Source organism: Megalobrama amblycephala, linkage group LG22 (assembly GCF_018812025.1).
Source record: "Megalobrama amblycephala isolate DHTTF-2021 linkage group LG22, ASM1881202v1, whole genome shotgun sequence".
NCBI lineage: Eukaryota > Metazoa > Chordata > Actinopteri > Cypriniformes > Xenocyprididae > Megalobrama > Megalobrama amblycephala.
The window spans coordinates 6,327,920-6,344,021 of NC_063065.1; the positions used below are offsets into that span (position 1 = coordinate 6,327,920).

The 16,102-nt window shown below is 34.8% G+C and overlaps 1 protein-coding gene across 1 annotated transcript; it reads left to right on the forward strand.

The window, feature by feature from the left end:
- Window positions 1-2,234: 2,234 nt before the first annotated feature.
- Window positions 2,235-4,271, forward strand: rbis (ribosomal biogenesis factor). The gene is made up of 3 exons (XM_048174644.1): window positions 2,235-2,595; window positions 2,689-2,805; window positions 2,978-4,271. The coding sequence occupies exons 1-3, from the start codon at window positions 2,485-2,487 to the stop codon at window positions 3,044-3,046; spliced, it is 297 nt and encodes a 98-aa protein (XP_048030601.1). The 5' UTR covers window positions 2,235-2,484; the 3' UTR covers window positions 3,047-4,271.
- The last annotated feature ends 11,831 nt before the right edge of the window (window positions 4,272-16,102 follow it).

Here is a 16,102-nt window from a genome sequence, read left to right on the forward strand (position 1 = left end):
TGATACATCGAAACACATTCTTAACATTTTGTGATTGCGTAATCAGATACTTGTGGCGCGCCAGGTTCTGATGACGTAGAGTGACAGTGTGACATAGTAAGTGCAGTAATGATTCATCACTCTAACGAATCTGCCAGCAGAATGAATGAATGGTGCTTTACGCAACACCCTGCTACTTTAGCTAATATTTGACGCTTTGCAAACAAAGACCTGAACAGATATATGAAAAATTATATTTAAATTTGCTAGAGTGTACTATTAACATGTGTATTAACATAATGCATTTAGGCTATAGTGTAGTGTAGGCGATATCACCAATGTAACAAAAACACCAACAGATATAGCCAGTAATTTGTGTATTATTATAGGTTTTACAATGAAATAAAGCGACATTTTCAAATTTTAGTTTCTAATTAATTTGTAGAGTTTAACATTAGGCTATTATTATGATTGTAGGATTTAAATAATAGTGAAATTAGCTTGCAATGTCTGTAAATAGTGAAACCAATGTTGTTTTAGTCGAGATATTTTTAAATAGCATGTAGCCTATATACTATTTGTAGATGTATATGCATATAAAGTTATTAATGTTTTGGATTTGTTTGCCATCTTGTGGTCGAGAGTGGAAACTACTCTTGACCACGAAATGTCTAATTTGAACAAACAAGTAAATAAATGCACAAATGTAGCCTGTTAGATTGAGGTGTAATAATAACTATAGACCAAATATTTGTTTACGATTTTTATAGCCTAGCCTACATATGCGTACATTTTCACAATTTTCATTGTAGTTATTATTTAGACTAAATAAATGAACAATACATGCATATTACTTTTAGATATTTTAGATTTTTTTAATATTGTGGCTATCTGAATCTGAATCATTCCTTCTGACCTTTTTAAGTGTATTTTATCTATTGGGTCACCATAATATATTTTTAAAAGCTTTTTGTATTAATTGAAACATCTCCTTAAATAATGTTTTAAAACATGACATGCATTTTATCTTCATATTAGAAATTATTTTGTTTTTTTTAGTTGACATCACCTATTTTGTCATGTCCCCCGAGGCCTTCTTTGAAAGTGTACTTGGGATATGAATAATAAAATGAGAAAAAAAGTCCATTCATTTTGCCATTCCCATAAATATCCATCTGTGCTTTTTTTGCTGATAATGTTCTTTTTCTTAGTAAATTCATGATTATTCATTAAAATCACATTATTTAGTTCCAAACCTCAACCCCGTTACACAAAACCCCTATAAAAATAATGAACTGATACTTATTTGACTTCATTAATAGGAAGTGACATCATAGAAGTCTTCTGAACAACATTGTGAGCAAGTTACCACCTTCTTTAATAATTATAACTAAATTATGTTGTGAAATTGTGTTAGTCAAGCTTAACGACTCAACCCCGTTACAGCGATTAAAGACAGAATTATATTTGTTATTTCAACATTATTCATGGTTTCTTAATATCATGCATGCCATGTGCTCTCCATTTATTCACTAGATTTAGAGCAGTGGCCAATTTAGACAAAAAAAAATCACAACCCTGTCACAGTCAACCCTGTTACACCTACATTTTTATTATTTTTTATTTTTGTTAAGTTTATGAAAAAGTAATTTAAAGTTAGTTGAATTCTGTCTGAAATGTTCAGAGCAATCATAAGAATATGATTTTAGTTCAAACTCTGAAGCCTTTGATCAAAAATGATGGGGTTGCTGTCACAAAAAGTGCCCATTTCAGGCTTTAGCATAGCAAAAGTGTGAGATTTTATGTAACTTTAATATTTGCAATTACTGAATTAGTGTGAGGGACATCTGATTAATAGCAAAATGCTGATTTTATCACAAATACATTTTATAATAATGTTCAGAGAGCTCCCATAGTGTTCATAACTTAAAATAATGACCAATAATAATAGGGATGTGATGCCTGAGATGGGAAAATATGTTTTTCTGGAAGTTAAATATGTCATTAATGTTGTGGGTTGTTCAGAAAAGTAATACATTTTGGTAAAAAAAAATCTAAAAATGTGTACCGGTTTCGTGGAATGACTCATCTACCATACAACTTCTTTGCAATCGTATGAACAAACACACTAATAAACAAAAGTATGTGTGAATTCACGAATGCAGATTTTAAGAGCTGAATGGTCAAGTAAAGAGCAATTTTGCAATACTTTTGAGCTCAATCAGTACTCTCCACATCACTAGACGGCGCTAATGAACATTTACAATGACGGAAAAGTCACAGCACACACGTGGATGTTGATAGTTGGAACTGCGTTTTCTTATTTAAGGAATAGAGGCGACGTTTTTATATGTAGAATTTGTCTCGTTTGACACGTTTATTTTCTAATCTAGTGTCGAATACAAATCTAGCCATATATTGGTATCCGTCTGCTGACCATATTTGGACCTCTCATTTAACTGGGATTTAGTTTTCATCGGGAAGTCTACAGGCTACAAGATAAACATGGGCAAAAATAAACAGAGAGGCAAAAAACAGCAGAATGTATTTCAGGTTGCGAGCAAACAGTCAAAACCCAAGACCAAAGCGAAACCTGTCAAGACCTCGCTGAAACATGTAAGTTCATGCTTTGTTTACATTAATAATGTGTCTTTAGGGCCGAACAGTTTTGAGATTTTTGCTATGAATATGTTGATATTCTTCCCTCAGATAAACACTTTGAGAAATGAAAAAGTGGAGAGCTTAAATCAGATGTTCACAGAAGTACAGCGAGATGTAAAAAGTATTTCAAAATCCACATCTAATGAACCCAAAAAAGGACAGAAGGTGAGACTTTTTTTGCAACTCTAAAATTGGTATCTATGACCTTTTTGCAAAACATGCATAAAGTATTATAGTGTTTCTAAATGGCACTTGCATGTTTTATCTAATTTAATGCCTATGTGTCCAAGTATACGTTGTGTAGATTATAAGATCTCATGTAAACGGTATATTTCAGGTGGTCAGAGAAGCTCCACGGGAAGCTGTCAATGTGGATGGTGCTGCTCAGCTTTTCTCTCAACTCTAGAAGGACATTTTAACATACAGAAAATGGACTCTGGACTAATCACAGAAACTTTATACCATATACCATACAATAAGGGCAAAAACAGTCCCTCAGTTTTTTTTCCTCTTGCCTTTAGAGGGCCGTTTCGTAAATGCACTCTGTGAACAGCCAAGCTTAACGTTTTATATATATATATATATATATATAAATAGGCAAGTTTTCATAGTGCAATACATTTTTAGATTTGAATATTGTTTTTGTTTGCTGAAGCTTAAAGAACAAAGTCATTAAAGACTGAATTCAATCAGAGCTGTTTTGCTGTTCTGTTTGGTTTCTTCTGTTGTATTGAGTCAGCTGTAACAGGCCTTATATATTCTTCGGATCAGTGTTTGAACTTGTGACCCACTTGATAGATGGATGGCCACTCGAGTTGCTGACATTGAGATCGTTAGCTGGTGTTTTATTTGTATTAGAGGTGGGGCTGAAGAATTTTTTTTTGTTTGTAATTCTCAGCACTAAAACAGCACTTGGGAACTTCATTGTAGAGTTGTAAAAAGTACCAAGTCGGTACTGAAATTTTAAAAATGTGATGCTTTGAGCGCTGTTGAGCGGATTTGTAGACACCTCTGATTGGCCATTGTGTTCACGCGCTCAGATATGTCTGTGATTGGCTACAATGATCAATGCTTCAAAAATGTTGTAAATAGTCATGAATGAAGCTCTTCACTGAGCGCTTACACACACGGTAGCGTTTGAAAGCAGCCGTCTATTGCAGACCGGTCCGCTGATATATACCTGCTTTCAAATTCAAAACACTTGTGTGCTTTCAAACGCTGCTGTGTGTTGATCATTGTAGCCAATCACAGACATATCTGATGAGTGTGTGAACACAATGGCCAATCAGAAGTGTTTAAGAATTCAAAGCATCACATTTTTACAATTTCAGTACAGACTTGGTATTGAAGTCGGTACTTTTGACAACACTATCAGATAGTTCAGCAACAAATGAAAATTCTGTCATTTTTCCTTTTCTTCGTGATGTTCCAAACCCATGTTATTCATCACACACAAAAGGATAAGTTTTGCAGGTGCTGTTTTACATGAAATGGAAGTGAATTCATTTTTGGGTGAACTTTTCTCTTAAATTCCTGTAGCCACTGCAAAATTTGTCATTTAGGCCTGTTGTGCTGGCTTATAAGAAAAAAAAGAACATGAGTTTGGGAACAGATTAAACCAATGAATGAGACATTTGTGTGTGTGTGTGTGTGTGTGTGTGTGTGTGTGTGTGTGTGTGTGAATTATATGGTTATAATGGTATATATTATATGGTTTGTGATCAGTAAGATTTTCAGTAGATCTCTGCTCTTTTGAACTTTCTATTCATCAAAAAATCCTGGAGAAAAAAAAAAACGTTTCACGGTTTCCGCAAAAATATGAAACCGCACAATTGTTTTCAACATTGATAATAATAATAAATGTTTCTTGAGCAGCAAATCAGCATATTAGAATGATTTCTGAAGGATCATATGACACTGAAGACTGGAGTAATGATGCTGAAAATTCAGCTTTGCATCACAGGAATAAATTACTTTTTAAAATATATTCACATAGAAAACAGTTATTTGAAATTGTAATAATATTTCACAATATTAGACTTTTTACCGTATTTTTGATCAAATAAATGCAGCCTTCGTGAGCATAAAAGTCTTAAAAATATATATATATATATATATGTACCGTTCGAAAGTTTGGGGTCAGTACGATTTTTTAATGTTTTAAAAGAAGTATCTTCTGCTCACCAAGCCTGCATTTATTTGATTAAAAATACAAACAAAAACAGTAATGTGAAATATTATTCCAATTTAAAACAGCTGTTTTCTATGTCAATATACAGTAAAGTGTAAAAGAACACAGGAATCTGTGATCAAAGCTGAATTTTCAGCATCATTACTCCAGTCTTCAGTGTCACATGATCCTTCAGAAATCATTCTAATATGATGATTTGATGCTCAAGAAACATTTATGATTATTATCAATGTTGAAAACAGTTATTTACATTTTTATTTCATGATGCTATGATGAATAGAAAGTTCAAAAGAACAGCATTTGTCTGAAATCTAAATCTTTTGTAACATTAAACACTACCGTTCAAAAGTTTGGGGTCAGTAAGAATTTTAATTTTATTTTTGGGGGATAGAAATAAAATTAATACTTTTATTCATCAAGGATGAGTTAAACTGATCAAAAGTTACAGTAAAGACAATTATAATGTTAGAAAATATTCTATTTTAAATAAATGCTGTTCTTTTGAACTTTCTATTCATCGAAGAATTTTGAAAAAAAATTGTACACAACATTTTTCAACATTGATAATGATAATGAATGTTTCTTGAGCATCAAATCGTCATATTAGAATGATTTCTGAAGGATCATGTGACACTGAAGACTGGAGTAATGATGCTGAAAATTCAGCTTTGCATCACAGGAATAAATTACACTTTACTGTATATTGACATATACACGTATATTCCATTAAATTGGAATAATATTTCACAATATTACTGTTTTTGTTTGTATTTTTAATCAAATAAGTGCAGGCTTGAGCAGAAGATACTTCTTTTAAAACATTAAAAAATCTTACTAACCCCCAACTTTTGAATGGTAGTGTGTGTGTATATATATATATATATATATATATATATATATATATATATATATATATATATATATATATATATATATATATATATATAAAAGCTTATCGACCCCAAATATTTGAACAGTAGTGTGTTTTATTTTAAATGTGTATTTATAGTATGTGATTATACCTTCATGTGGTGTGATAACCGCTCGAGACCACTAGAGGGCACACATTTATTATAATAGCACTACATTAACAGCAGAACTGCAGGTCACCTGACAGATGCTTATCTTTCTCCCGTTCACTTAAATGTAACTAAATAATGTAAGGACTATATGATTATTTCTTAATAAGCAGGCATTTGAATGTGGAAGTGTTTTGAACTAAAATGTGCATCTCTAGCTGACATTATGAAGCACGCGGTGTTCAAGAGACACAAACACGCTTGTAATAGCTATTATCTGTCCATTTACTGCTGTATGGTGAGTTCCCTCCTGACAATATCTAGTTTTAAACAGAACATTTGGGTGTTGAAATTCATTCAATCTGTCATTGAGATCATTACGTTTTCTCTCATAAATAAAAATAAAACATTTTTTAAAACATACTTTCATGAATTATGAAAGTGCAGGCAATATGAGATTTGTGTGAGATTTACCTGTCAATACATGTCACAATGAAAAATTGATAAAGTTGTGACATTGATTTTTTTTTTTTTTTTTGCCATCAATGTGCCAAGGATCTATATTTTGTGCTTGGCTTTTTGGAAAACTCATGTTGTTGTTTTTGTTGTTGTTGTTGGAACAGCTGGAGGTCTTTCATAAGGCGGTAAAAAGCATAAATATATAATTCAGCTGGTAAATCAGCAGCATCTCTTCACTACATGATGTTCACGTCGGTTCTGCAGAAAAACAGATGCTTGCTTTCTAAGCACAATAACAAACAGTTGTTGAGCGCTAGGTGTCCAAATCTTCCTCAGACAGCTCCGAGGGTCAGGAGAGGATTTAGGTGTGTGTGAGGTGGTGAAAATCCACACATAAGCATTTTCTCTACAGCTGTCAAGCATTCTTCTGATCTCCCTGATGTTTCTTTGCAGTGAGACTCTGAGCTCTGCACAGCATAAAACTCGAGTCTCTCTCCACAGAACTAATGTTCTAAGCGATGCCACCGTAGACGGTTCTTTGGCTCTGTCTCGCGTTCATTTGTCACAAACCCACGGATGATATCATTTCTCCTTCCAGTCGCCTGTTTATGTGGGAAAGGGTTTTTTCTGCTCAAGTAAATGGATCTTTACAACAGACTTTCCTAACTGAAGGGAGCTGTCGGCAATTTGGCACTGCATTAGTGTGGTGAAGCTCGGTATTATCAGGGTCTCTCTGGTAATTTCAGCATTACTGATACTGTCTGATGGAAAGCACTTAGAATTCCACACACACTGCTGCTGTTGCCGTCTGCAAAACCTCCTAGAGTTCTTCAAAACAGGTCAGATCAGCCACAAACAGTGAGGTTGAGCTGGTATTGACGCCGTCCCCTAGAAACCAGAGCTGGATAAATTGTCAATCAATGTTAATTCCTTTGCAGTGCCCTGCATTGGCAATGATCTGTTCTGTTCTGGTGTACCAGAATAAATGCTTGTATTTATCTCGGTTCAATTGTGATCCAGCTGCTTAGATACTTGTAAGATACAGCAATTACCTTGGGACTTTCATAATGTATTTAAACATTGAACTACTTTATCTTGAGCATTTTTAGCCCCTTAAAAGAATGGCCTTCAGCATGATACCTATTGGCGTGGGCGTCTCAAAGTTTTAATTAAAAGTAAAAATGCATTCTCTGAATGGTCTATGAGTTACTGTTTCAAAAACCACAAACTGACATAAAAATCAAAGAGTCAAACTGCCCAACTAAATCGATGAACCAGATCGCCTTCTGTATTCAACTTAAGGAAAAAGTGTAACTGACGCAACGCCAGTTTACACTTTCTTCGTAACTTTAATATGGAAGGTGGGCTGGCGGAAGCTAGATATTTTACTTCATAACTTGTTAAATATGGATTTTTTTTACACAAACGCATTGTTTCTCTTCAGAAGGTTCATACGACACCTCACTCGTACGAATTCGTACGATTTGTCTAAACCCCAGTGATGGGTAGGTTTAGGGGCGGGGTTTGGGGTAGGTCATTCGTATGAATTCATACACTATCAGAAAAAAAGGTACGGTGCTTGTCACTGGGGCAGTACCTTAAGGTACAAAGGTAAAAAGGTACTAATATGTACTTTTACAGTATTAATATGCACCTTTAAGGTACTAATATGCACTTTTAAAGTATTAATATGCACCTTTAAGGTACTAATATGCACTTTTAAAGTATTAATATGCACCTTTAAGGTACAAATATGCACTTTTAAAGTATTAATATGTACCTTTAAGGTACTAATATGCACTTTTAAAGTATTAATATGCACCTTTAAGGTACTAATATGCACCATTTAGGGGTAAGTAAGGTACAAAGATGTACCTTTTCACTTTTGTACCTAGGGTACTGCCCCAGTGACAGTGCCGTACCTTTTTTCTGACAGTGTACGAATTTGTCAACTCGTAAAATACGTACGTTTAGCAAAAAACGTGTGAATTCTTACGAGTGAGGTTGTATGAATTCATACAAATTAGCCACCTCGTAAAATATGTACGAATTGCCGTGAGATCGGATTAGGTCAGTCATATTTATGATATTAAAAAGTCGAATTTATGACATAGCCTACTAAATAATAGTTTTGACTTAAGTCATAATTATGTCATACCAAGTCATTATCATGAGAAAAAATGTCATAGTTTTGACTTTTTAAAGGGTTAGTTCACCCAAAAATGAAAATTCTGTCATTAATGACTCACTCTCATGTCGTTCCAAACCCGTAAGACCTCTGTTCATCTTCGGAACACAGTTTAAGTCCGAGAGCTTTCTGTCCCTCCATTGAAAATGAATGTACGGTTGACTGTCCATGTCCAGAAAGGTAATAAAAACATCATCAAAGTAGTCCATGTGACATCAGAGGGTCAGTTAGAATGTGTTGAAGCACCGAAAATACATTTTGGTCCAAAAATAACAAAAACTACGACTTTATTCAGCATTGTCTTCTCTTCCGGAATCCTTTCCATTGAATTGATTCCATTGAATTGATTCCATTGAATCCTTTCATCTGTCTGCGTTGGTAATGCACTTTTACGTCGCCGTGGTTGTTTTTGGCGATTAGGACATCCGCGACATTATGAAAAGCATCGAAAATACATTTTGGTCCAAAAATAACAACTTTATTCAGCATTGTCTTCTCTTCCGGGTCTGTTGTCAATCCGCGTTCACGACTCCGCTTCTTCTTCTTCTTCTTTCCTGTTTTACGGCGTCCAGCTTATTGGTGCATTACCGCCCCCTTCTGCTCCGGAGTGTGGTCCACGACTTTGCAGTGACGCTGCTGATGTAAGACGCTGCAGACGTGTTATCCGGTGCGCCCGAGCTTCGTTTACAGTCTGAGGGAGACGCACGCTGTATTCAAGCTATTCTGCATTGTTTGTATTTTGGTATTGCTATATTATTTAAAATGGTGCGTGTATGTCGCGGATGTCCTAATCGCCAAAAACAACCACGGCGACGTAAAAGTGCATTACCAACGCCGACAGATGAAAGGATTCAATGGAATCAATTCAATGGAATCAATTCAATGGAATCAATCCAATGGAAAGGGTTCCGGAAGAGAAGACAATGCTGAATAAAGTTGTAGTTTTTGTTATTTTTGGACCAAAATGTATTTTCGATGCTTCAAAAAATTCCAACTAACCCACTGATGTCACATGGACTACTTTGATGATGTTTTTATTACCTTTCTGGACATGGACAGTATACCGTACATACATTTTCGATGGAGGGACAGAAAGCTCTCGGACTAAATCTAAAATATCTTAAACTGTGTTCTGAAGATGAACGGAGGTCTTACGGGTTTGGAACGGCATGAGGGCGAGTCATTAATGACATAATTTTCATTTTTGGGTGGACTAACCCTTTAAGTCAACTTAGTATGTCATAATTTATGACATAATTATGACTTACAAAACCATGATTTTTCAGGTTTAGTACGTCATTTTCGACATAATTATACTTCATTTTGCAGTTCATTTTGGATAAGAACCCCATGTTTTGTTATTGAACAGAAATAGACCATCTGACAATGTAAAGCGACCAGCCACCGTTTGTTTTTTTTGTAGCCATACCATTTATGGCGGGTAAATCTGGGGTCTGAAAATGATCCCTACCGGCTACCACAATAATAGAGGTTTCCCTCAATTTCAGTCTCTGCTGTTCTCTTCTCGGACACTGAGAAAAATTCAGACACGGGCTTTCCTCATGCTTTACGATACAGCCTTTTCCAAAACTATGCTTAAGATTGTTCCCTGCTGCATATGGTCAATTAGAGATTGTTTGAAAAGTCTGACGATCAGTGTGTGTGTGTGTGTGTGTGTGTGTGCGCGTCCGTTTTAAGCTCTTAAAGGTCTGAGCGGAGCTCGTTTCACACACCAATGACTCACTGCTCACCACAGACATTCATAATTATAGACAATCTAGTGATTAACCCTACGTCCTCACATCAAGTCTCGTTATGCCCTGAATGCCACCAAGATGAAAAAGGTGCTGCTGGTTGTTCACATTAAGACTCAAATTGATTTAGCTGCTCTAGAGCTCGTAAAGAAAAGCGTCATTAATCTAGACCACGGCTGACCTTCAGTGAGTGAGAACTACATGTTCTCCTGCGGTTTCTGAAGTTGAATTACAAACTGCTGTACGCAAACGTCTTTTTGGACTTCTAAAGAACATTCTGTAATGTTTAATGCAGATGATTTTAGATTTTATGACCATACTATCAATTAGGCTGCATGCACTGAAACATAAACATGGATTAAGACCGAACTTTTAGTTACTTCATTTTCTTGTCTTAAAAGGAATTGAATGTGTTGCCTATGAAAGAAGTTGTGATTGATGTGACATCCCTAATTTTTATACAATTTTTGCATGACTGATGCAAGCTACAATCAGAAAGTCAGACAGAACAGCTCTTTTTCTGTTCTACTTGCACAGCATGACAGAAAATTGACATTTCTGACCAAAGCTGATGTGGATTTGTGTAGGAAGGAAGGAGGCACGTCGATGCTGATTTGACCAGGAATCAGAGGAGTAATCATAGAATATCAGGACAGCTGCATACATTCCTGTGTGCTTTCATACGAGTCTTGTTGAGAATAATCAAAGAGAGTTGTGCAGCCGGCTGCTGCCGCATTATTCCAGCCTTTTCTTCCTCTACACCAGCTCCTTCACGCTCAAGCCATTTTCCTTTGGCTGTATTGATTACATAAAGACCCTTGATAAGTCTTTCTGCCGGGAGTCTGAGTTCATGACCTGAAGACAGACAGACAGGAAGTTTGATCTGGTCTCCGCTCAGGAACGAGACACTGAGATTCCTCTCCTGCCCTTTCACTGCTTTAGCTTTCAGTCTGGTTATTATCCAGTGACTTTCAGAGTGACCTTATAGGAATTTCTCTAGCTGATTTTCAGGATTTATTCTATGTTTTTTGAGTTTTTGGGGAGAGTTGTGCAGAAGAGTGGTTCATGATAATGTTGTTGTAATGAGTTACTATATATATATCAACTCTTGATTCTTGCTTATTTCAAGCATTAAGTACAAAAATGTTTTTTTTTTATTTTTTTTTTATTGAGAGTTACTCAATTCTGTCAGGTTTCCACTACACAATGTGTTTGAGTCTGCATGGTAATTTTAAGCTAAGAAACTCATTTCCAACATGTGGAATATGTATATTGTCTGATTAATGTAGCAGTTGTGGTTACTTAAACATTTAAAATTTCCATTGAAATGTTCCTTATTTAAAATCTACAATAAAACAGATTTGTAATTATTAAGAAAAATTTCTTTTGATTTCTTAGGGGCCTAAAAATGGAACTAAAAATGGAATATTTTTAAGCGTTTTCGACGTTTATTTACATTCATTTAGGTTCATTGGGGACCTGAAAACGCAAACTTTTGAAAATGGTTTTCAAAGTGCCAGTTTTTGAAAACGATACCATTATCGTGAATTTGTGAAAACGGTAACGGCATGCACATGTATATTATGTGTTCAATATTATAGGCGCGGAGTGTTTCTTTACAAAGAGACATCGCCAACTACTGGCCTGGCATGAATAATACACCGTTTTTAGTCGTTTTCGTGGATCCTTGTGAGCGGGGATCATTTTGACATTATTGTCGTCTATATACGCGAAAAACACAAAGGAAAAACTTTTAGTACATTGTTGTCTTGTAAACATGCCCTTATTCATTTTTGAAATATGTCGACATAAGAAATTTGTTGTACAATTAATAAGTGATTTTAAAACTATGTATTTATTATTAAATAAAATAAGTATAAATGTGAAGTTAATTCAAATCAATTACAAATATATGCTTTTAGAAGAATGTTTTAAAATATACAAAATGGCAATGGCAAATTAATTGACAATGAAGAATTGAAAAATTAGCCCAAGCTTTACTCACCCTCAAGCCATCGTAGGTGTATGTGACTTTCTTGTTCCTGATGAACATTATCGAAGAAATATTAATAAATATGCTGATGTATCCGGGCTTTATAATGGCAGTGAATAGGGTTTACCAGTATGAGCTGAAGAAAAAGCTTCCATCCTCATCCTTCCATTATAAATATGTGCTCCACATGGCTCCGGGGGGTTAATAAAGGCCTTCTGAAGCAAATCAATGCATTTGTGTAAAAAAAAAAATCCAGGTCAAATGTCGAGCTTCCACCAGACCGCCTTTCATATTCAATGTACGCAGAAAGTGTAAACCTCTTGCAGTTCACAAAGCGTACGCTACGTCATGCACCTTCCCTATTCAACTTACGGAAAAAGTGTAACTGATGCGACGCCAGTTTACACTTTCTTCTCAATGTGTATATGGAAGGCGGTCTGGCAGAAGCTCGATATTTGACTTCATAACTTGTTAAATATGGATATTTTTTTACACAAATGCATTGTTTCGCTTCAGAAGGCCTTTATTAACCCCCCGGAGCCATGTGGAGCACATATTTATGATGGATGGATGGATGTGGATGGATGCTTTTATCTTCAGCTCATACTCGTGACCCCTTTCACTGCCATTATAAAGCTCGGATGTGTCAGGATATTTATTAATATTTCTTCAATTATGTTCATCAGGAACAAGAAAGTTATATACATCTAGGATGGCTTGAGAGTGAGTAAAGCTTGGGCTAATTTTCATTTGAAAGTGAACTAATCCTTTAATTTAACCAATTTTAATCTTAAAGAATTTTTATATCATGATTATTTTTTTTAATCTTATTTATTTATTTATTTTTTGCGTAATAGGGTCAGATCCCCCAAAACTCATCAATAAGCAAAGGATAGAAAGCACACAACTATAATGTCTGAAACTCATAAATCTCAAATCTTGAAAGCGAATCATACCAGATAATAATTTTCGACCGCTGCTGGACCGTGACCTCTTCAAATCATTGCACATCAGAAGCAGTTCAGTCCGTTCAATCAAAACTCAAGGAACATCAGTCTACAGAGAGATATACAGACCCCAGACATCACAGGGGCTGATGAGGACATGGAAGCCTTTCCCACTTCAACAATGTTGAAGGAAATCAATATGCAATTTTCTCCCTGATCTGCACTGGAACCTGAAAAGCAAAAGAAAAAATCCATTTTCCATTCCTTCCACCTGAGCTTCCGAACGAGTTGGTCAACAGCTTTTATTCCAGAGACGATAGCAATTAAACTACTCAGCCTGAAGACTTATACTAATGACTTAGAGTTGCAATTAATAACTCTAAATAAGTGGAGATTTAGTTAGTGAGTGGCAAAGATTAAAATTGAAAGAGTTGTGTGGTTTAAAAATCAGTGCTCATTACTCTGGCCTTAAAATACAGCCTCAGTTCATACTATTTAGCATTTAATAATCCTAAAGGTACACATGTGATTTTTTTTTTTTATTTTTTTATTCAAAATGACAATTTTGTTCAGTACATCATCAGTTCTTTTTCCAAAATATCTTATTGTCTTACCCTGATTCACTATGGTAAGTGTTTATATTTTAGATCTGACGGGATGGTTTTTGCGGGAAATCACGTACATCACTCGCCCGTGTGTGTCTCGTGGACTACTTTGACGTTTATGTTGTGGGAGTAGCAAAAATAAGTTGTCACAAGGAGCGAGAAAGTTTGACATGGAGCACGATAAATCTCCAGCCTCCGGGGAATCACCCGTTTAAAAAACGCTGAACAGAGGAGAGTCTGTGAAAAAAAAGAGAACGCGACAGAGCTCGTAATAAAACAAGAATCAACAGCTTTTCTGAGATGGCGAGAACTGGAGGATTTCAAATGTTGTAAAAGGAAAGCGGAGATGTTGTTTTTATTACTCAACAGGTGAGGAAGGTATGTTATTGAACAAAAAAATCACCGTAGCTCTCTAATAGAGTTCATCCTAAAGCATTATCTTTTGTGAAGGGTCATATTCATTCGCACAGTCACGCAGAACCGAAACACAACCTTTCACAATTTTGTAATAGTTTCATAGTCAACTCTAGATGACCTATCTGGGGCATATTCCAGAAAGCAGGTTATGTGACATACCTGGGTATGTTTAAGTGTAAGTAAGCGCATAACTTCAGCTTTTGGTACCAAAAATGGATGTAACTTTCAGGGTATGTAAGTAGCCATAACAACTTATTCTCTGGATTACTTTAAGTTAAGAGGTATTCAGATGTGTGATATTTATAGTTGCAAGAAAAAGTATGTGAACCACTTGCAGAATCTGTGAAAATGTTAATAATTTTAACAAAATAAGGGAGATAATACAAAATGCATGTTATTTTTTTTATTACATAAAAGATGTTTACATATAATCCACAAGACAAAAAAAAAAAAAAACTGAATTTATTAAAATAACCCCATTCATAAGTATGTGAACCATTGATTCTCAATACTGTGTGTGGTTACCTGATGATCCACGACTGTTTTTTTGTTTTGTGATGGTTGTTCATGAGTCTCTTGTTTGTCCTGAGCAGTTAAACTGAGCTCTGTTCTTCAGAAAAATCCTCCAGGTCCTGCAGATTCATCAGTTTTCAAGCATTTTTTGCATATTTGAACCCTTTCCAGCAGTGGCTGTAGGATTTTGAGATCCGTCTTTTCACACTGAGGACAACTGAGGGACTCAAACTCAACTATTAAAAAAGGTTCAAACATTCACTGATGCTCCAGAAAAAAACAAGATGCATTAAGAGCCGAGGGGTGAACACTTTTGAATTCAAATATCAAGGTAAATTGTACTTAATTTGTCTTCCGGTAAACATGAAAGTATCTTCTGTTGCTTCCGAAGGGCAGTGCTAAATGAAAAAAAATGATATTCAAGTGAAATAAGAAAAATTTGGACCTCTTCATCCTGTTCAAAAGTTTTCACCCCCCGGTGAAAAATCACTGTAAAAAATCAAAAGTTGAGAAACCTTAAAAGTTTAAAGCAACAAACTTCAGCAGGTTTTTGAGTTTTCTCAACTTATTGTATCCAGTTTATACAACAAAAAGTTGAGAAAACTCAAAAATGTCCTACAAAACAAGTTGAGAAAACACAAAAATCTGCTGAAGTTTGTTGCTTTAAACTTTTAAGTTTTCTCAACTTTTGATTTTTTGCAGTGTATGCTATAATGTATTTCTATAATAAAATACATATGTGATATCTTATTAAGTAATTAGATTCAAACTAACAATATAATTCTGAATCTCAGTGAATAAAGATTACTTATTAAATGAAAAGATTGAAAAAATGATTGCACAACCACCAAATAGGCCTAGTGATATGCACTAAGTAGGCTTTCCCACATGAAAAAATACTATAGTAATTTATAGTAAATAGCCTACTATAGTGTTTTTGAACCATACTATAGTAAATTATAGTATACTGTATATATTATAGTATTTACAACACTTTGTTAATGAATGCTACAGCATATATGCATATATACATATACTTTAGTTTTTACTACAGTAAACTGTAGCGTATTCATTGTAGTATAATATACCTTATAGTTGTAGAAAATTTAGTATAGTAGGCTATTGGGTAAAGTAATTTGTTTATATTACTATAGTTATTATATTATCACAGCAACTATAGAATTACCACAACAAATTAATTCAAGAACCTTACTATAGTATGGTTCAAAAACACTATAGTATTTACTATAAATTACTATAGTATTTTTTCATGTGGGTAAATCACCATTAAACAAAAGAAGAAGGAAGTAGAATGGCGCGCTTTTTTTGTGGTGAATCATCGATTCATCGCTCTGTTGAGAATGTCTTGTGTGTTA

Coding starts and splice junctions, on each gene's coding strand:
- rbis (XM_048174644.1), top strand. CDS start 2,485: ATGGGCAAAAATAAACAGAGAGGCAAAAAACAGCAGAATGTATTTCAG. Junction 2,596..2,688: donor TCAAGACCTCGCTGAAACAT/GTAAGTTCATGC, acceptor TTCTTCCCTCAG/ATAAACACTTTGAGAAATGA. Junction 2,806..2,977: donor AACCCAAAAAAGGACAGAAG/GTGAGACTTTTT, acceptor GGTATATTTCAG/GTGGTCAGAGAAGCTCCACG.